The sequence below is a fragment of the Lynx canadensis genome, chromosome B3 (assembly GCF_007474595.2).
Source record: "Lynx canadensis isolate LIC74 chromosome B3, mLynCan4.pri.v2, whole genome shotgun sequence".
Classification (NCBI taxonomy): domain Eukaryota; kingdom Metazoa; phylum Chordata; class Mammalia; order Carnivora; family Felidae; genus Lynx; species Lynx canadensis.
This window is the reverse complement of record NC_044308.2, coordinates 124,568,662-124,590,846: the sequence shown is the minus strand read 5'-3', so window position 1 is coordinate 124,590,846 and position 22,185 is coordinate 124,568,662. Positions and strand designations below refer to the sequence as shown.

General features: G+C 36.2%; 1 protein-coding gene across 3 annotated transcripts in view; it reads left to right on the top strand.

The window, feature by feature from the left end:
• The window catches only part of CEP128 (centrosomal protein 128), a 382,829-nt gene that overhangs the window by 101,855 nt on the left and 258,789 nt on the right, over positions 1-22,185 (top strand). For all 3 annotated transcript variants that reach the window (XM_032593431.1, XM_032593430.1, XM_030319713.1), the window contains one exon: positions 16,313-16,663. In XM_032593431.1, coding sequence (XP_032449322.1) covers positions 16,313-16,663 — 351 coding nt within the window. The remainder of the gene's footprint in view (positions 1-16,312; positions 16,664-22,185) is intronic.

The following is a 22,185-nucleotide window of genomic DNA, read 5'->3' as shown; positions in this document are numbered from 1 at the left end:
GAGTACATGAGCAGGGGTGGGGCAGAGAGAGGGAGAGAGAATCCTAAGCAGGCTCTGCACTGCCAGCGTGGAGCCCAGTGTGGGGCTAAAACCCACAAACTGTGAGAGCATGCCCTGAGCTGAAGTCAAGAGCTGGTTGCTCAACTGACTGAGCCACCCAGTCACCCCTGAAATACTGATTTCAAATGAAGGAAGCACTTTCCTCTATTCAATAATGTAATAGGGTTAATAGTCCAGGCAGTAAAGGAAAAAGAAGGGTGTCTGTTAGGAAAGGAATTAATAATGTCTTTATTTCCACCTGATATTTTAAAAAAATCCATGCACTCCACAGGTCAATTATTAGCATTAACAAGTGAGGTATATATTTAAGCTAAGATAATTAAAACCACATATCAAAATAAAATGAACTTTAATCAGACCTTTAAGGCTAAACTAAAAACCACTGAATCATGTTCAGTCACATTGTTTCCACAAAACATGTTGTCCTAAGTACTGATTAAAAACAAATAGAATTTTTTTTTGCACTCTTGGTTAATTTATGTAATTTATTTTTTTTTAAAGAGAATATACATAATCAACATTAAGGTCAAGAAAAGAATTCTACCTGTACATATGAAGAAGAAAATTAGAGTATCAAGTCATTATATTAATATGAATCCGTGGCTGCTCTAGATTAGCATCATCTGGTAGCACTTTCAGCAGTGAGGGAGATGTTTTAAATCTGTGCTGTTCAATATGTTAGCCATATGTACCCATAGAGGACTTGAAATGAGGTCAGTGTGGCTGAGTTTTTAATTTTAATTTTACTTAATTTAAATATAGGTGGAACTTAAATGGTGGGAATGTGATTGGATGGTGTGAAATTAGGTTAGGAGCCATGTCTTATATTCCTGTGGGTGTAGAAAGCACACTGATTTTCCTTTGATTGTCTGAAATATGACCTGGCTGTGTCGTGGGAAGGTGGTGTTCTTGGACTTGATTGAGAACTGATTAAAGGAACATCCTTCATAGCCAGCCCTTTCTAAGTGTATAGGAGTCAAGAAAGGGATCTTTCGTTCGTTCGTTCGTTCTTTCTTTCTTTCTTTCTTTCTTTCTTTCTTTCTTTCTTTCTTTCATTGCGGTAAAATACACAAAACATAAAATTACCATCTTCACCATTTTTTAAATGTACAATTCAATGGTATTAAATAAATTCACATTATTGTACAACCATCCATTCTCATCCCCACTGAAACTCTGTATCTATTAAATAACAACTCCCACTTCCTATCTCCCTCAGTTTCTGGCAGCCACTATTATACTTACTATACCACTCTGAGTACCTTACTGAAGTGGATTCATGTAGTATTTCTATTGATGTGGTTGGCTTATTTCACTTAACATAATGTCCTCAAGTTTTATCTATGTTGTAGCATATTGCAGAATTTCCTTCCTATATATTCCATATATGGAATCCATATATCTATATATCTATATCTACACACACACATACATATATGTATGTGTATATATATATATATATATATATATATATATATACTGATGCATAATTAAGCAAAATGAGGTCTATATTTTGCTTATCTTTGGTATATATATTCCATATATGGTATACCATAGATAAGCAAAATATATATCACATTTTGCTTACTTATCCATCAGTTCATGGATACCTGGGTTGTTTCCATATTTTAGCAATTGTGAATAATGCTGTGAGTGTATAAATATCTCTTCGAGACTCTGCTCCTAGTTTTTTGGGGTGTATACCCAGAAGTAGAATTATTAGATCATATGGTAATTCTGTGTTTAATCTTTTGAGGAACCACCATACTCTTTCCCACAGTGGCTATACCATTTTATATTCCTATCAACAGTGCACAAGGGTTCCAGTTTCTCCACATCCTCATCAACACATGTAATATTCTGTTTTTTATTTATTTGTTTGTTTTTTAGTAGTAGCCATCCTAATGGATATGAGGTGGTATCTCTAGAGAGCATTATTTTTGTTTGAAACAGTATTAACAAAAGAAAAAAAGGCTCCCCTATTCCATTTAGCCTTCCTTAGCTTTGATTTCTTTCAAGAAATCAAAATTGAGAAATTAAGAAAAGTTGATTTCTCTTAACTGCACAATGTTACTGTGTCACGTAAGATAACATGTCTGTTTTCTTTCAAATAAACCGTAATTCTCTATTAGAATGTAGAACGTTAATATTAAGTGTTAGGTTACATTTAATTTCTCCTCTTGACTATATGTCACGTAATTAGAGATAAAATATTTCTTTAGTTGAACTGTGTAATTTATGTTGGTCCTCAGCTGCCACATCAATATTGGTAAGAACACAGGTGTCTGTGTTTTATTGATGCCTGCTTTGTCCTAATACATTTCATAGCAAATGTATAATCAGAGGTGGTTCTGCTTCAATCAAAAGCAGTCGCAAATACCAATCTGCTTAAAGCAGAATAGTTTTATCCCATCTATATTCAAATTTTCTTCTCCCAAAGTGCTTGCTTTAGTTAAACATCAGAGTTGCAGAGTTAAAATTATCAGTCAGAGTGTGAGAAAAACTAAGAAAACACAAATGTACTTTGAGATAAGGTGTGCCAGGGTCAGAACTTCCCCAGTGTGTTGCTGGGGCCTAGATGTTAATTATATGTCCCCTTGTGTCTTAAGTTGAATACTGTGAAGAAATGTGTATTTAAAATATTCCATGTAGTGAACATCATGACTAATGAAACAGAAGTTAATATTTTATTTCTTCACAAGGATATGAATGTATTTAATTAATTGAACATTATTTTCTATACTTTGCTTAAACTAAGTATCGTGTTTCATTAAAAAGTACAAGGAAACTATAGTTGTATGAAGCAGATATGTTCTCATAGGATTTGTGGAGAAGTAATTATTTTTAATCACTGAGAAAGTCCAAGGAACCTGCTATTTGGGATTAATGTCCTTTTATGTATCTCTGCTTCATTTGACAAAAAGAAAATGATACTAGTATACGTGGTCAAAATTAGAAGGATAGAAAAGACAGAAGGTTATATTGGTAAAGGAAGAATTTATTTTTGACATGGTTACTACAGTGATCCCTGATGTTTAGTGTGACTGATCCCTAACTCATAAAAGGGTTTGGATCAGTAATTTTTCCTTATTTTTAAGAACTTTTTAATTAAAAATTTTTATTTTTTGAGAGAGATTTTCAAGCAAGTTCCATGCTAAGTGTGGAACCTGATGCAGGCCTTGATCTCATGACCCTAGGATCATGATCTGAGCTGAAATCAAGAGTTGGACACTCAAACCAGCTGAGCCACCCAGGTGCTCCTAGATCAGTTATTAAAGACAATTAATATGTATTTTGCTTGAATTAAAAAAAATTGACTCAGATTTTAGGTATATATTCTACTTTCAGCCAATCATGACTTAAAAAAAAAAAGTTTTAAATAGTGTGATCTCAATGAGTGATGGTCTAATTTAGCTGTGTGTAGCTATATTTTGGGGCTACCACACTTGTTTTGATTGATTTGAGTTCTTTTATTCAGAGACTTTCTTTAACTCTCCTGACTGGAAAATTGATTAGTTGTCCTCTCACTATCAGTTCATAAAACACCTAAATTATACCGAAATGAATGAGTTTATCAAGATATGCAAGAATTTGTCAGGCTCATTTCCCAATAGAGGTGAGTGGGGCATGGCTTAATTGAGAATCTGAGAATTTCAGGTGAAATACTGTTAAATCTGTCCTTTTGTTTATACAGTAAAGGCAAAACTTTATAACATCAGGTAGGGGTTAGTGTGGGAAATAGAACTGCTCTAGGTATTTTATGCAATAATTGTTTATAATAATATTGGCAGATGTGGCTTGGCCTAGGCTTCTAAGAAAGAGTAGCATGAAGGGGGATATTCACTGCAGAACAAAATAAATTCTATCTATGAGACCTTGCTGGCCAGCAGCAAAAAGCCAAATTAGCAAGTATATTGTCTCCACCTCATTTCCACAGTTTAATTCTGTCTCTGTTGAGTCTGATTTGCCCCCAAACCTAGCTCAAGGGAGTACTGAACGTTCAGTTTTGTAGCCTCTGGAATGGGAGAATGTATTAGAAGGAATTGGGCATAGGGACTGACTGCTTTTGGTCCTAAACCACAGTGCTAGTAATCAGGTTTTCTTTTAGCTGAGAAACATGACCTTGCTTTGTCTTTGAGCCTAGCCCTGTGTCCATAGTTGGCACTCTGCGAATGCTGGCTGAATTCATGTTAATCCTAATATTTACAAATACCTTCCTGTTCATTAGTAATGTTATATTCAATCTGTAGTTTCTTTGCAGGTTTTTGTTTTTGTTTTTTGTTTTTCAAGCCTCCTGTCCATTTTAGGTTTGTTAAAATTAAATCATCTATATATGCAAAGTCACATGGAAACTAAAATGTTCCAACATGCTAGAAAAGAGTTTAGCTTCAATAAACACACAAAAAAATAAATAAAATTTTAGTGTTCTTTTTTTTTTCTTTTTTCCTGTACTTGAATCAGTTCTCTTTCTCACCTGAGAAATTTGCATCTCCTTTTGGCTGTAATATCCCTATTCAATCAATGTTTTCATCTTGTGTCTTCTTTAAGGAAGTCATATTTTGGACTGGAATTAGTTTTATCTTTGTTCACAGAGTCGATATTAAGGTAATTAATTGAATTCTGTTTCTAATGGTGTTCTACTTGAGGCTTGTGTGTTACTTATTAGCTTGAATGTCACTGTTTTTGTCCATATAAAGAACTGGATTTATATGCCTGTACTTTAAATATCGTTTTTGTTTCAGTGTATCCTTTTGATATAGAGAGTTGCTACTTTTCACTGTGCTGGGTATTTAGAGACCTTATTGTGAAACAGATCATTCTGTTGTGGTTTTGTGTGTTTTTATATGAGAAATATCGTAATTAATAAGGGTGTTTTCAACCAAGGAAACTTGGTAACCAAAACACCCTTAAAATAACTGGTTGTCAATACCAAGATATAAAAACTCTTAATCTTTGTAGTAATTAAAACTTAAAAGTATTTATTAGTTTTGGTAAAGTGGGTATAATACAAATACATAATTGTAAACGTTTTTAGTGTACTAAAAAAGCGTGTGGTGTGTGTGTTTATCTTTAACTGTGGTACCATATATTTGATGAATGTAAAACTGAAAGGCTAGAATTATAAGAATTAAAAGAAAAATTTATAGGTAATTTTGTCCTAGAATTTAGAAGGTACTTTAATCAAACTGTTTGGGAAGATTGAACAAATTGAACAAGTGGCTTTTTCTCTGCACTGATTTTTCATTACTATATAGAGCCTTTACAAATAATTGTATTTCTATTTGGTTTGCCCCCGATTTGGAATCATTCATTTTCAAACATTGCAAAATCAAGTTATTTTGAATTCTTACAAAAGATTATTTGCATATGTTTGGGAGAGGTGTCTAGTTGATCGGATTCTCTTGGTGATCTTTTTCCCTCTTCCCCCTTCTCCTCTCAACACCATTTCCCATTTCCCCTGCCAACACCAGTATTAGGAGCACTTCCATCATGAAGGAAGCTACCTAAGGGAAACAGAGGACAGGAGTGCTAGGCACACGCTTGCCCTGGCTGTGTCAGCTGCTGTTGACTTCTGAGATTGACTGCCACGGACACTCATTTTCTCTCTGGCTCTGTTTGTCTCTTTCTTCCCCCTGCCTCCTTCGCTTGCTCTCTTTCTCTTTATTACTTTCAATAGCAACTGCACATTATCTTCTTTTTGATCCCTTAGCCACCGCCTAATGGTGTTAGCTCAGGGCTCTTTTCTTTTTGATAAAGAATCATTGCTAGAAAACATTATATAAAGATAAGAACAGAGGTAGACAGTAAGACATGAAACAGAAGTGTAGATTAGGTAGCATAAATTGGGAAGAGAGGCAAAATTTGAAATACAGAAGAAAGAATTGCTCACATACATCACATTTATTAAAAATAACTGTTATGTCTCTGTTTCCCCAACTATGCTGTGTGGTTCTCTGTAGCAGTAGAATGGAGAACCACGCCTTCTTATTCATCTTTTTGTCTCAGAAGCTTGGTTGTTGCTGAGTGCAGTAAATGTTTATTGGAATGAATGAAAACATACTGTATTTTCTTTGGAAAGACTGACAGGTGATTTTTTTTTCTTGCTTTTTCTTTTTTTTTTTCTAGTCTCTTGAATGCCATAGATGGTTCTTATCTATTATAAGACAGCTCTATTGAATTTGATTGCTGAAATGAATTCAGATGAGGAAAAAATTGGTTCTAAAAGTCCATTCCTGCTTTAAAAAGATGATCTTCGATTATTTTTAATGTTGCTATAATATTTTAATATCCTAGTGTTAGCATAATGTCCTTTGGTGATTAATCTTTCTCAAGCACATATCTGATCATGTTATTCCCTTGCCGAACAACTTTTGAAAGCTTAAGCTGGATTTCACCATTCCCCCAACCTGGTTCCTGACCTTACTTTTTAAATCTCTTTTTAGCATTCTTGAAATTTACTCTTTTTTTCCCCTACTGTTTATTAATTTATTTTGAGAGAGAGAGAGAGAGAGAGCGAGCGAGCATGAGCAGGGGAAGGGCAGAGAGAGAGGGAGACAGAGAATCCCAAGCAGGCCCCGTGCTGCCAGAACACAGCCCCGCGTGGGGCTCTAACCTACAAACCATGAGATCATGACCTGAGCTGAAATCAAGAGTTGGGTGCTTAACCAACTGAGCCACCCAGGTGCCCTGAAAGTTACTCTTCATGAACAGCCCTGGTGGCCCAGCCTGTGGCTCTTGCCCATGCTACCATTGGTCTTAAATGCCTGTCATTTGATCAGTGACCCAGTCTTTTCTGTTCTTGACACTTGAGTTTGCCCATTGTCTCCTTATTTTATGTGCCTTTCTTGATGAGTTCTTGCTGATCAGAGTAGTTTCTCTTGAATTTACTTGCTTAAATCCTATTTCTACTAGCCAGCACTGATGTCCCTTCCCTCCTGCTTGGCTGTATTTGTCCCAATCAGTATTTCCCATACAGTACTTTTCTTGGTCCCTCGGCAGGGTCATGAACATAGGAGGGGATACCTAGTCTATGCCTGATTTTGTTCTAACCAAGCCAACTCTATTCTGTGATTTTGTTTTTTAATTTCAGCTTCAGAAGTTTCCAGAAACATACATGCATCACATATTGTATAATTCCTATTCAGGATTTCCTCCTAGCTCAGGAACATGGTATCTTACTTAATTATTTAAGAGGTTGTTTGGCTAGTATCCAAGTTGGTAATATAGTTACTAACTATATGGAATCAATATTAGTTTTAATATTAGGGACCTGTGGCTAGTCTTTTTTTTTTTTTTTTTCTTTTCTGCTGTAAACTACCTCCCTTATCTGGGATTGATTACTTTATCTCCTTGTCTCTCAATTTCCTTATCTCTAAAATATAGGCATTGAATCACATCTCTAATTTTTTTAGAGAGTGTGTGAGTGGGAGGGAGGCAGAGAGAGAGAATCTTAAGCAGGCTCCATGCTGATCATGGAGCCCAACACGGGGTTTAATCTCATGACCCTGGGATCATGACCTGAGCCAAAATCAAGAGTCAGATGCTTAACTGACTGAGCCACCCAGGCACCACCACACTACTTTTTAAAATAGAATATCTCAGGGCGCCTGGGTGGCTCAGTTGGTTAAGTGTCCGACTTTAGCTCAGGTCACGATCTCGCGGTCTGTGAGTTCGAGCCTGCGTCGGGCTCTGGGCTGATGGCTCAGAGCCTGGAGCCTGCTTCCGATTCTGTGTCTCCCTCTCTCTCTGCCCCTCCCCCGTTCATGCTCTGTCTCTCTCTGTCTCAAAAATAAATAAACGTTAAAAAAAAAACATATAAGTGTTAAAATAGAATATCTCTTTTACATTTTCTGTTTTCGTTTTAATGCCTTATTCATTTGAGTACGCTGTCTGTTGTTTTCTTAAAATTTGAATACGACCACTGCAGCAATTAAAAAGGGAGCCATTGGCAGCCAAAGCCAGTTTCAAGGGGAGAGTTCTTTTCTCCCATCTTCTAAATGCATTGCTGTAATGCTAATGCATTCTTTTTTTTTTTTTTTAATTCTTTTTTAAAATGTTTATTTTTGAGAGAAAGAGCAAGTGAGCATGCGTGTGCGTGCAAGCCGGGAGGGGCAGAGAATTCAAGCAGGCTCTGCGCTGTCAGCACAGAGCCTGTTAACAGGGCTCGAACTCATGAACTGTGAGATCATGACCTGGGCTGAATTCAAGAGTCTGACATGTAACTGACTGAGCCCCTGTAATGCATTCTTTAATACATTCTTTTCCTTTCTGTCTATTCTTTGGCCATTTTAATACAAGGACGAAAAGAGTTAACATAGTAGTTAACATAGTTTCCTTAGGCCTGCTTCCAAAATAGGCCCTTGTTTGGCATCTGGGAGCCTTAATGATGATCAAGTTAGAAACTTTCCTTGATGAGTGTAGCTCATGGTGCCTAGACCTTTTGTACAAAGAATATGGTTTATGCTGAACACTTGCTTTCTTTCTGGGAGTCTGGAATTTTGGTATATACCAGGCAGATGGTACGTAAGTGACTAGTTGTAATTAGAACTTGGGGAACTGAGTCTCTAGTGAGCTTCCTTGGTAGATAGTACTTCATACATGTCGGAATTCACTGCTGGAAGAATTGAGTACACTCTGTGTGACTACTGAGACAGGACTCTTGGAAGCCTGTGCCTGGTCTCCACTGGTTTATGCCCCACATTGTTTTCTCTTTGCTGATTTTGCCGTGTATCTTTTCACTCTCATAAATCTTAGCATAAGTACGACTATATACTGAATCCAGTGACTCCTTCAAGTTCTCGCCAAACCTGAGACCCTCAACACAACTACTCATTAACATGTTTTCCTACCTGAAGAAAGAGAAACAGGAAAAGACATTAAATGTATGTTTTAGATTAAGTTGGAGCTTTTAAGCTTTATAAACCTTTGGTAACGTACTGTGAAAGGGATCAGGACATACCACCCCAACATATGCCACTTTGGTATATTGATTACTTTGAGCTGAAGGCACTTGAGAAATAGTAGATGCAGGAAGGGTACTCTGAGCTCTTTTTCTACCTAAAAAGAAGATACCCTGAGGTAGATACCTCAAGAATCCCCTGAGGAAGATACCCTCCCTCTACCAGGAAGAGAAGAACATTTTTTATCATTGGAAACTGGGAGCTGATTCCAAAATGGATCTGAACAGACAAACCTAAAATAACCCTGATCTTCCGTTAGTTTCCACCATGTATTTCCTAGTCACTTGTCCACAGTTTACTGACCCCTAGAAGCTCATTAGATCCCTTTTCCTTTTTCTTGTCATAAATTAGAATTTATAAATTCAAATGAATTAAAAAAGGCTTAGAAACTCTTGGTCCTAACCACTTTTTTGGGTCTTCATGTTTCCAACAAAGGCTCTTAGGTATATGTATAAATATTAAATAAAATTTGTGTGCTTTTCTTCTGCTAATCCGTCTTATGTTGGTTTAATTCTCAGGACCAGCTACAGAACCTAAAAGGTTCCCTTTAGGAACCAAAAAGTCTTCTCTACCAAAAAACTGGAAGGAATTCTTGGGAAAAAGAACATTTCTATGTTTTTGGATTACGTTTGTCTTTGACAGTACTTATGTAGTGATAAATAAATAATAGACTTGATTAAGTGATATGAAATTTAACCACCGTGCTCTAGTGGCTGAGATAATTTCATATAATTTAATTGTAAAAAGTTCTTTAGGATAGAAGAGGCTTCCAGGAATGTATGATAGTATTAACAGAATTGAAAATCATTCTAATGGAATAAATAAAATTGCTTTTCATTTAGCATTTCATGTAGTACATAGGAAGATACTAATATTTAGTATATGAAAACATTTATTTGTGGGTTAATGATGTGTTTGTTTACTTGTGTGCTCTATGTATATGTGTGTGTGCTAAGGATTGTTATGAGGGTTCTGTAATATAATCTCTTGATTGTTGGGGGAAGAAATGTATATTACAACTAGATAATTATGATTGGTTATTTGAGGAAGAGGGATTAAAAAAAAGTCAAAATAGTGGCTGAGTAGAACCTGCCAAGGAATGAATATAGGAAGGAATTCTATGACAGGTTTTACCTGAAGTGTAACACAGATAGACTGTTGGGAGCAAATCAGTAGCAACAGTTTCCAGACTCAGGGCAGTTAGAGGCAGTGTTCATCCAGTTCAAATTCAAACCTACTTTCCCATCAGTAGTGAGAACTACAATTCCTCAGGATTAGAACCTCATCCTTTTCTGTTTATTTATACTAACATACCCAATCAATACCGTGATGTTTTCAAATACTCTTCTCAGTGAAATATTGTATGTAATATGTTAATATGAAAGTGTATAATTTTTAAAATGTGAGAACAAAGGAATTTATGTGCTGAAGCTCTGGGCTTACGTATATTAATCATGTGCCTATTCTTGTTCTGTAATTGCAGAAGAATAAATAGTGTTGAACTAATTTTCCTCCTGGGTTCAAAAGCTTGCTGGAGAAATTTGAAAAATTTGTATACTTGAGTCCATTATAAATTTGAGGCTCACTGTGACCTTATTTCTGTTTGTTAGCTTTTAAACATTTATCTCTTGTTCATTTTCTCTTCTTTTCCTATAGCAGTTATTTCAGACTTTCTCACTATTTAAATATACAATTCCATTCCCATTTTTATACTCTCTCAGCAGAGGAAGTCTTTACTGCCATTTTATTAGCAGGACCACCTTTTTGTTAGGAGTTGGGCATCAAATAAATTCAGTTTTTTTGACATACTAAAATTAAGATGTCTGTGGGATTCCCAAATGTAGCCTGTCATTATGTAGTTAGGTATAAAGGCCTGGAGTTTATCAGTCTGGCTCCTGAACTAGAAATCACTTATATTTCTGTCTACCTACATACTTACTTATTAGAGATATTTTATAGATAGGATGGTGCTTAATACTAGAACCCTATAGCATTATCTGTACTTAAAGGCTAAATGTAGAAGAGACCCAGGAAAGGAGATTATTAAAGAACAGGAAGAAAAAGAACTAGTAAAGAGCAGTATTATGAAAGTCAGGGAAGAAGAGAGACGTAAAAATCAGAAGGGGCAATTGACAGTGTCACATAGGAAACTAGGATAGATTGTTAAAGAGTTCGTTGTGTTTGGCTATAGGTGATCTTTGGGCGTCTTGATGAGAGTTATTTTAATTGTATGGTAGGGATGGAACCGAGATCCAATGAATGGAGAAATGAATTAGGAATAAAATTGTGAAGTATCAGGTGTGGACTGCTCTTTCTAGGAGTTTGGCTTAATAGAAGAGTGTAGGGTGCTGGTTAGATCATGTTGGATTGATAAAGGTTTTGTTTGCTTCATTAAAAAATAATATTGTGATTTTATTTTCTTATTCAAGTATAATTAACACACTGTGCTACATTAGTTTCAGCTATACAACACAATGACTTAACAATTTCACACATCTTTCAGGGCTCATCAAGATATAACCCCATCCCCTCTTCTGTGACAACAGCTAGTTAATTTTTTTTTTCTGTTTAAGAGTCTATTTTTTCTATTGAAGAGTCTATCTATTTTTGTCTGTCTCTTTTTTATTTGTGCATTTGTTTCTTAAATTTTGCATATGAGTGAAATAATATATTTGTCTTTCTCTGACTTATTTCACTTACCTTTATACCTTCTAGGTCCATCCATGTTGTTGCAAATGGCAAGATTTTTTTATTTTTTACATTGGAATAGTATTCCAGTGTGGTGTGTGTGTGTGTGTGTGTGTGTGTGTGTGTGTGTGTGCGCGCATCACCTCTTTATCCATTCATCTATGAGTGGGTACTTGGGTTGCTTCCATATCTTGGCTATTGTGAATAATGCTGCAATAAACATAGGGGTACATGCATCTCTTTGGATCAGTGTTTTCGTTTTCTTTAGGTAAATGCCGAGTAGTGGAATTACTGATCAGATGGTAATTCTAGTTGTAATTTTTTGAGGAACCTCTATACTGTTTCCCCACAGTAGCTGTTCCAGTTTGCATTCCCTCCAACAGTGCATGGAGGTTCCTTTCCCACCCCCCCCCCCACATCCTCACCAACACTTGTAATTTCTTGTGTTTTTGATTTTAGCCATTCTAACAGGTATAAAGTGATATCTCAATATGGTTTTAACTTGCATTTCCCTGATGATTAATGATGTTGAGCATTTTTTATGTGTATGTTGGCCATCTGTAAGTCTTCTTTGGAAAAAGATCTGTTCAGGTTCTCTATTTTTTATTTGGATTATTGGTTTTTTTTGGTATTGAGTTGTGTAAGTTCTTCATGTAGTTTGGATATAAACTCCTTATATGATATATCATTTTTAAATATCTTCTACATGTTGGTAGGTTGCCTTTTTGTTTTCTTGATAGTTTCCTTTACTGTACAAAAGCTTTTTATTTAGGTGCAGTTCCAATAATTTAATTTTGCTTTTGTTTTCCTTGCCAAAGGACATATTTAGAAAAATTGTTTCTATGGCCATTGTCAAAGAAATTACTGCCTATGTTTTCTTTTAGGAGTTATGGTTTCAGGTCTCATGTTTAGGTCTGTAATCTATTTTGAGATTATTTTTAGGTATGGTGTAAGAAAGTGGTCCAGGTTCATTCTTTTGCATGTAGCTGTGTAGTATTTCCAGCATTGTTTGTTAAAGAGACTGACTTTTCCTATTGTATATTCTTGCCTTCTTTTTCATAGATTAATTGACTTTAAAAGCATGGGTTTATTTATGGATTCTTGATTCACACTGATCTTTGTGTCTACACTTGATCTTAGCCAAAAGGCCGAGAAGCGATTGATCTTTGTGTCTATTTCTGTGCCAGTACCATACTGCTATGATAACTATAGCTTTGTAGTATACTGAAATCTGGGATTGTGATACCTCCAGCTTTGTTCTTTTTTTTCAAGATTGCTTTGGCTATTTGGAGTCTTTTATGGTTCCATACAAATTTTAGGATTATTTTTTCTAGCTCTGTGAAAAATGTTTTTGGTATTTTGATTGGGATTGCATTAAAAGGGTAGATTGCTTTGGGTAGTAGGGACCAATCCATGAACATGGAATACCTTTCCATTTGTTTGTATCATCTTCAATTTGTTTCATTAAAAAAAAAAAAAATTACTGTGATTTTTAAAGATGGGAATAGTAGAGAATAATGATCCAAGAGGAAAAGAGAGGTTCAATACAAGGAAGAGAAGGCATAATTGTTGTAGTGAAGCCCTTGATGGAAGTGGAAGGAAATTACAAAGATAGGCTAATTTATTTAAGAAGGATCCCTTTTCCCCAGAGGCTGGAGAGGAGGACAGATTAGCCATTGGTAAGTTTTACAATAATACATTAAGGAAATTTGGGTGATGTCCTGCCTAATGGCCTCAATTTTATTTCTTAAGGAGGAGCTATGTTACATACTAAAAGTGAGTGAAAAGATGGTAGGTCTGAGACAGGACATTTTAGATGGGCCACATGCGGATTGGAAAGCAGCATGCAGTAGAATTTCTGGGCATTGAGGAGTTGCCTGTCCATGTGCCATCACATCAACTAATACTCCTGTGTGATTTTCCTTAGAGGACTCAGTAACTGGATATAGGAAACAGGAAATTTGTCAATTCCCCAAGAGCTGACGATTTTGCCATTCAAGTTTTGTTTTAAATAGGAGTTTGAAACATGAACAACAGAGTGGCTAAAGTGAAAATTAAGGAAATTAGGTCAAAGAACTTGGATTTAAAGCCAGCAAACGAAATATCAAGGCGTGGTCATCTTCCTGACAATGAGGAGCAGATGTATCACAAGAAAAGGAGTGAGGGAGCTGGACAGATTGGTAGATAAAGCCTAAGGCCTAAGGGGTAGGAAGGAGGGGGAGGATGGGGTAGTGGGAAGGAGAGGGAGTACTTGGACATACCTCTTACTTCAAAGGTGGCAGTTCTGAAAAAAGATAACTCGCTAAGATAGGACTGTGGGAGTAGGTGACAAAGAGGCATGGAATTAGGGTCATCTGAGAATCTGTCCTCTTAGCAAAGAGTTGGAAACATGGCCTCTGGAGTCAGACAATCTGGGTCTGAATCCTGTTCCCTCACATATTAGGTATGTGACCTAGGGCAAGTTCCAAGTGTTGGTTACTCATCACTAAAATCAAGATAATAATAGTGGGATTGAATGAGATCATTCTTATAAAGCATTTGCTTAGTCCTTTGTATAACTCAAGTGCTCAATAAACTTCAATAGTAGTAATAATAATAATAATTACTATTATTGCTGGTTCCTCATTTAGATCTCAGCTCCTATGTCACCTCCTGAGAGAGAACCCTCTCCGGCCAGGCTGTAAGATACAGGCCTCTTCAAGTAACCACCCATCATTTTAGTATCTAGCATTATCTCTTCTTGTAATCTAGTTGTTAGTGTGAATAGCTCCCCAATTTAGATTAAGCCAGGTCTTATTAACCATTTGGTAAACTATGTGCTAACACATAGGAAGGGTACCCAGTCTCCGAAGCGTTGGTTGGGGGAAAAAAAAATACTAGTACCTCTCTCTGCTGATGGAGAAATCACATGAATACTGCTTGTTGATAAAGTCGATTTCTAGCTTCATGGTAAAACTTTTAGATAAGGGCAAAGGGTAAACAGCCAGCATCATGGTTTTCTGATTTCATTTTAGAATTTTCCACACAAACTTGTGCATAGTTCTCAATTTACTGTTTTGGTTGGGTAGATAAAGGAATGACTCCTCTCTTCCAGACTGCACTGAATTTAGCAAACTGAGCAAATGCAAACCTGTTGCTTGGAAAATGAAGCTTATTTTAAGGCATTATTTTTATTTTTTTGCCAGAATGTCAAACCATGACTTTAATCATGAGAGAAATTGTATTTAACTTTATTTGAGCCACAGTTCAAATATAATGGAATCTGGAACTGAACATTATGCTGTTAGAGTCAGAGGAAGCTGGTAAATATTTCCAGTCTTCATTTGTAGGCACCTTACAACAATGTAGATGATATTTATTGTTTGTCCTAGTGTCATCTTAGTCTCCTGGACACATGGTCTTTTCAGGTTATCTTTGTCACCCCCAGTATTTAGAAAGTAAGGCTCAGGAGGAGCAGCTTATGGGATACATTATTTCTGAATTTGTCACTCCTTTCCAAAGCTTTATAAGATTGAAGATGGAAACATTCTTTTATTTGTATAAAATGTTATATAAAAGCAGTGCCTTCTCATTTTTGAAGTTAAAAATAGATCTTCACCAATTCTTCCCAAATTAAAAATAGGTATGAATCATGATGATTTAGTGCAATTTCCAAATGTATGGTTGACCACTTCTGTTTTAGGGAAACTAGATTTTAAGAGTTCAGGTTTGCTTTTCTTGATTATTACGTATTCCAAGTAAATTTAAGTTTGTTTAAATATCTGTCCCACAGTGATTCATATAAGCTTGAGATAAGTTCAGCAACTTGTAATGTTAGACTTAGCTGGAAATAACCTATCTATAAACACTTTGAGAGCCTTTTAAAATTTTTTTTTTTTTTAACGTTTTATTTATTTTTGAGACAGAGAGAGACAGAGCATGAACGGGGGAGGGGCAGAGAGAGGGGGAGACACAGAATGGAAGCAGGCTCCAGGCTCTGAGCCATCAGCCCAGAGCCTGACGCGGGGCTCGAACTCACGGACCGCGAGATCGTGACCTGGCTGAAGTCGGACGCTTAACCGACTGCGCCACCCAGGCGCCCCTTTGAGAGCCTTTTAAATAGACTTTCAAGTATAGTATTATCTACACTGATGTTTGTATCATCAATGCACATTTTTATTATAGATTTTTATTTTATTGTAACATTTTATGTGCTGCCAGAAAGTGAAATATTATGTATGATTGCTATGATAGTCTGACAATTGTAAAATATTGATCTTTTTTCCAGTTGGACAAAGCAAGAGAGTTTACAAAAGTAATGCACATTGTTTTTCTCATCAACAAGGCCTTCTATTTCAGTGACAGTCAATTGGAAAATGCATATCTTCCCTTTTTGGATAATGAAATAGTGTAAAAAAGGAAACTATTCCTATAAAAAATTATTCCCAACTAATGTTCTTATAAAATACACAGAAGGGGACTCATATTTTCTAGACTGATTACTAATGAAATTTAATACAGATGATTCCCACTTCATTGACATTAGAGATTCTTGTTTGATGATATGTTATGCATCCAATTTTGACAAGAACATGTTCCTAATACTTCACATGCTTTATTCCCAGAATTTAACACGTGAATTGGAGAACAGGGAAAAGCAGCAACTACAGATGTTGGATCAACTTAAGGAGATCCAGAATCACTTTGAGACTTGTGAGGCCAAACATAAGCGCGCTGACCTTCAGATCTCAGAGCTGACTCACCATGCTGAGGATGCCACCAAACAGGCCGAGCAGTACCTTCTCGAGTTCCAGCAGTCAGAGGCCCTGAGACAGGCAGCGGAGAAGAGGAGAGAAGAGCTGAAGACGAAAGCTCAGGAGTCCATTAGACAGTGGAAGCTTAAGCATAAGAAAATAGAGCGAGCACTGGAGAAGCAGTCTGAAACCCTTGAGCAACTGACAGACAAGAATAATCAGGTATAAAAGCCAAATTCCCAATGGGTGATTTTTGCTGTGACCAACCATTCATTCATCCATCCTTTGAACAAACACTTGAATGCCATGCTGTTCATATAGTCTATCAAGATGTCCTTGAGAGAGAGTCTTTATGTCTTGGCTATTTCAAGGTAAAAAGTAACTTAGTTTTTTTAACTTCTTAAAGCAAAGCCTTTTTCATAGTTTAACATTCTGTAGATTTTTAGAGTTTGGCCCTTAAAAGAGATCCACCTCCTCCCCCATCTCCCAGTTTAGCTTTTAGTTCCCTAAGTTGAAATTGTTCTTTAATATTCAAATGGAAAAAGAGTAGTGAAATCTTCCATAACATCACTTGACTTTTTCCCCCAGTGTATGAATTTTAGAATCTCATCTTGTTATGTATTTCAATTTAAGTATTAGTTGGAAAGAGACATTTAAAGATGTGGTAGTTACTACTGGACCATTTTTTTGGCAGTAACTACAATGGGTTTAATTAAATGAGTGATGTTCACAGTCTCACTGAGTAGTGTTATCAGGTCGCAAGCCTCTTTAAAACTCGGCTTTTGTGCCTTTTTGATAGCAACAAAAAGCATTTCCCTGATCCATGTGTGCATTTCACATCATCTTTTCTCTTGTATAATCAGTTAGTTTAAATGGATTTTATGCTCCTATGTTGATTCTCAACTCTATATTTGGGTTGAATTAAACCAAGATGTTTATAATATGATCAGGAAAGTCAGGATTGACTTTTATCCATGTGTATTCTTGGTTTATCATTTCTCCTTTGTCATTTGTCACTTGTCAAGAATTCTGAACATTCCAGAAGAATAATCATTTGGATAAGTTGACTTTGTTTCAAAAGAAAACAAACTGTGGGGCAATTATATTTATAAAATCAATTGTCAGCCCTTAAGAGTGACAGATGCTTATTTCAGATGAGCTGGCATGGAGAAGATGCTTTACCATTTAGATACGAATGTCTCAGATATAAGATGGAGGAAGTGATCACCTTGGGCTCACTGTGGAGGGCTTTTCAATTTAACCCATCTGACACATACTGGGTGACTGGTTGCCCTGAGGTAAAGCAGTTCTAAAGCTTTCAGACTTGAATCTGAACTGATTTGATCCCAGGAAATTGCTCTACCTTGATTATTCTGTTGTCAGTCTGGTCTGGTAACTGGTTCAGTGAGCATGACTGTAGGGGAGGCAGCTAGAAAGAAGGGGGGGGGGTGAGAGGGGTAGACTGATTGAGAAGTGTCTGGAGATTTTACTTAATTAGAGGAAATTTAGAAGAGTCCATGTCATCAGACGGTATCCTAATCCACAATGCAGAGTTTTCTAGATGGAATTTTTTAGAATATTCACAATTGTTAAACAGTTATTTCCCAGAATGCTTCTGATATAATTATTTTTATCACTTAGCATTGCTAATGATAAGCAAAGAAGTAGTTTTAAAGTGATTGCCACAGTTAGGGTAGTATCACAATTATCACAGCAGGCTTTGTAATTTTCACTTTAAAAGCCTTAAAAATTAATGCAGCATGTTGGAGTTAGAGCAATGGTTAATCAAAGAAGAAAGGGTAACATATTTCACTGCAAATTCAAGTGTCCGGTAAATCCATGATGTGGAAATACACTGTAAATAATTTCAGAAAAAAAGCATGTATATTTTTATGTCTTAGTGAATAATACCCCTAAGGAGTATTTAATACTTAATAAAATCACAAAGCCACCCTAAGGCATTAGTTATACAGCCTATTCCTTTTTTGTTTTGTTTTGTTTTCTTTTTTGGATTAATTATTTTCAAAAAGTGACTCCAGGGTATATTTGGAAGTATGTACTAAAATAAAAATAATACTGATTTACAAATAAAACACATTATGTTTTACAGAATAAATTAATTGCTTACTAAGTAACTTTGTTGAGCCATTTTCCATGCTTAAATGATGCAATTTTTTGTGTTTTCTAAATACTTCTGTGTCTACTTCTCTCTTTTTCCAGCATAATTTATTTTCTGCTTTAAGATTTGCCACTTAAAAATGTAGTAGAAGGCTAAAGGGTTTTATTCTCCTAAAAATTGCACTGATTTCTTTTTTTCTTTTTTACATTTTTGGAATTTTGGTAAGATTATCAGATACATATTCTATTATAGAACTACTTCATTATTGAATGATATGAAATACCAAACAAAAAGCAAAGCATTGCAGAAAAAAACCAGGGAGATCAGATTGTATACTTTCCTTGAAAGAAAATGGCATGGATGTTGACATTAGGGAATCATGATGTTCTTTAAGAATATGTAGATGAACACATATTGGAAGACCTAAAATTCTGTAGATACAAATAAACTAATCATTAGTTGTGATTCTTGTGTCTTTATATTTTTTATTTTTTATGCATTTTGTCATTATCTTTTTTAAAGTGTTGTTTGAAGTTATTGGTTCTTGAATGTGCTTTGAAAATGATAAAGGAAAAAAATGTTGAACTTGGATTCTGATCATAAAGTATGCTTTTCTGAATATTTCCAAATTTATATAACTTTTTAGGTTGTTTGTTTTTCTTGCTGAGTTGGCAGAATAATTGGTTTGGCCCTTAATATTGAGCTTTTTACTTGATAATATTTGACTTCAAGAATCTTAAATTGCCATCTTTTCCTTTTGTGTATTGCCTTCATGCTGAGGAGAAAAAGAGTGTATGTAATATATACTGTCTTTTAAAAGCTGAGTTTTTTAATTTAAAGGTTGAAAAGTAAGAAGGATCAGTGATAAAGTACATTTTAAATATGTACCAGTTCTATCACATGCAATTTTAGAAAGGCTCATGTACTGATATATTAGAATAATCCAGCAGTCTGTCTGCATGTACCCTCAAATGCAGAAAAATAACTTTTTTTCTTTCAAAAATGTCTGTCTACCTTTTAGTTAATTCAAACAAATAAACAGACACAACTTGCATGGACAACTTTGTGGTCAGGCTTTTGAGGAGTTGGTTCCTGTTCTTATTAAGGTTTTAGACAGTATCATTCTTCTGGCTTCACACAGCCATTTTCAGTCCTTCTTTCACAATCTTCTCTTATAGCTTTTCGTCTTTGGAAGCAGGGTTTGTTTGGTTAGAACATTCTCTTCTCATTGATCCTGACTGCTGCTTATTTTCCATTATGCCTCCACATTTCTCAAAGATTTTTACACCTGGCTTCCCCTCAGCCTGTTTCATTACATGCAAGTCTTATCATCTTTGATGATTCCGAAGTTCAAGTTGGCAACCCATTGAACTCTGTGTCCTTAAGCTTCACTAATTTCCCATTTTACAGTGACCTTCAAGTTGCTCAGCAGCTAATTTCTGTGGGTAAAATTTGTCCTCATCTGTAATTCTCTATGTTCATATCTTCAGTTCCAAAATTTCAATCTCTGATCTTACACATTTCTTTTATTCCCTTCTCCTTTTTTAACCATTAACATCTGATTTTGATTTTCCACATTCCTCTGGTTGACCAGCCATTTCCTGGAATCTATTTTTTCCTGTCAACTGGACTTCGTGAAAAGCTACTCTGATGACATGCTCATCATCATCTTCAGTTTCTTCTTCCACCTCACGTGTCTTACTGATCGTCAATCTGGAATCAAACCAACTCTTTACTTTTTCCATTTTCACTCCTGAATAGTACCAGCACAATTTACATAGAAATATCAGTTGGCTCCTATAGTGGTCTTGATTATCCCCATCTCCCCCTGCCCCAGTCCGTTTCGTTCAAAAAGTAATGTAGGCCAGTTACCAAGCACACAGCCCTGTTCCGATCAATGAAGAATGAGTTATGAAATCTGTTGGGGGAGCTTCCGGTAAATATTTACTCACTTCTGAAGAAGATACCTAAGAGAGATTTTCTCCTTCTCTGGTTTTGTTGTATTTGGCTGTGATACCTGCAGTGGCTGAAGCTGGCTGTCTTGCAATGGTCCTGAGAATGAAGTCTCACACACAGGAAGGTATTGCCAAGAGAATTCAGAGAGGTGGACCTGAACTTTGACACCGTGTCTAGAGCAGTTCTGCATGGAATGATATTAAATTACCTTGTAGTTTAAGTCAACCTGAACTGGAGTGTTTCTGTACCATCAGCTGAAGATAGTCAAGCTGATATGAGACATCAATTCTGGGAGCCAGGAGCTTTAAGTAAAAGAGCCTAAAATGTAGGATTGACTAAGTGGGGAATAAAGTGGGGACCGGAAGAGCCTACCTTTCTAAGTGGAAAGTTGGCAAACTGTGCTATTGGAAGTAGTTAGTTGAACCATTGGAAATCATATGTTGGGTTAGTGATGTTGTGCCTCAGAGTGGGGTATTAAATGACCAGAATGAAAACTTGAGGACGTTGGCGTGTGTTGTGAACGTACTGCAGCCTTCAGAAGAGGCACACAAGAGAAAGACAAGTGTAGGTTGAAGCCTGCCTGTCTATATAAGCAGAGAAAAATAATAAAAGCAGAGAGCAAGATGTTTTGGGGGTAGAGAGATTGAAAATCTGCAATTTATAATCCAAATATACAGAGCCTGTAATTTGGAGTTTTTTTAGCATTGGAATAGCCAAATGATCTATGCATGCTGAAGTTAGCCCAAGCAAGAGAGGGAGGTAGGAAACTTAGAAATAAAAATGGGATAAAAAAACAAGCCTGATTTCTCAGGCCCCTTTCAAGTGCTTCTCCTTAAGCATTCCTGGCCTGACAAAGGGGATCCAAGTCCATTGTTTTGAATTCCCTCAAGATAAAGCTTATTCAACTGAGGGCCCCTGGGAATGTCCAGGATATTGAGGTAGCAGTTGAGACACGGTCATTTTCAGACTCAGAGACCATGTCTAGACAAAAACTTGGGCTGTGGCTACCAGCCAAGCAATTAACAAAAAGAAAATAGATCTTACTTAGTTTTTAGTAACTATATTGGCAAAGAAATTAAAAATTTGACTGTCCACTCTAAGGCTGCCACCTGTTGTCATGTGATGTGCTGCTTGGAACACTGAAGCAGAGGGCAAAACCTGGAGAACTGTAGAGAGGCAGAGCCTGAGTTTTGAAGGGTCTTCTTGAACTGTTCCATCTGTGGTGGTCCTGTTACGTGAGAAAAATAAATACCTTTGCTGTTTAAACCAACTTCAGGAAGACATTATAGTCTTTTGTGTTCCAAGATGTTTTACCTGCTAAAGCTTCGTCTTGAAAATATAATTTTCATTGTCAGAGCTGCATGGAAGTCTCTTAACTTCTGGCCAGGGGCGTCTGTTATGTGTTCCACACATTAATCACTGTCTTGAAGCCACGTCTCCTTGTTCTCAGGACCGTCCTGCATGTCCTTATAGCCAAGACTTGTCCATTTCTGTCTTCTCTAGTATGGTAAGCAGAGTGACCTCCCAGAAATGAGTTACCCTAATTTTTGGACACTGTGAACATGATGAGCTATCACTCTCATGATTATGTTATATGGCACAGTTGACCTGAAGATAAGGAGATTATCCAGATGGGCCTAATCTAATCACAAGAGTCCTTAAGAGCATA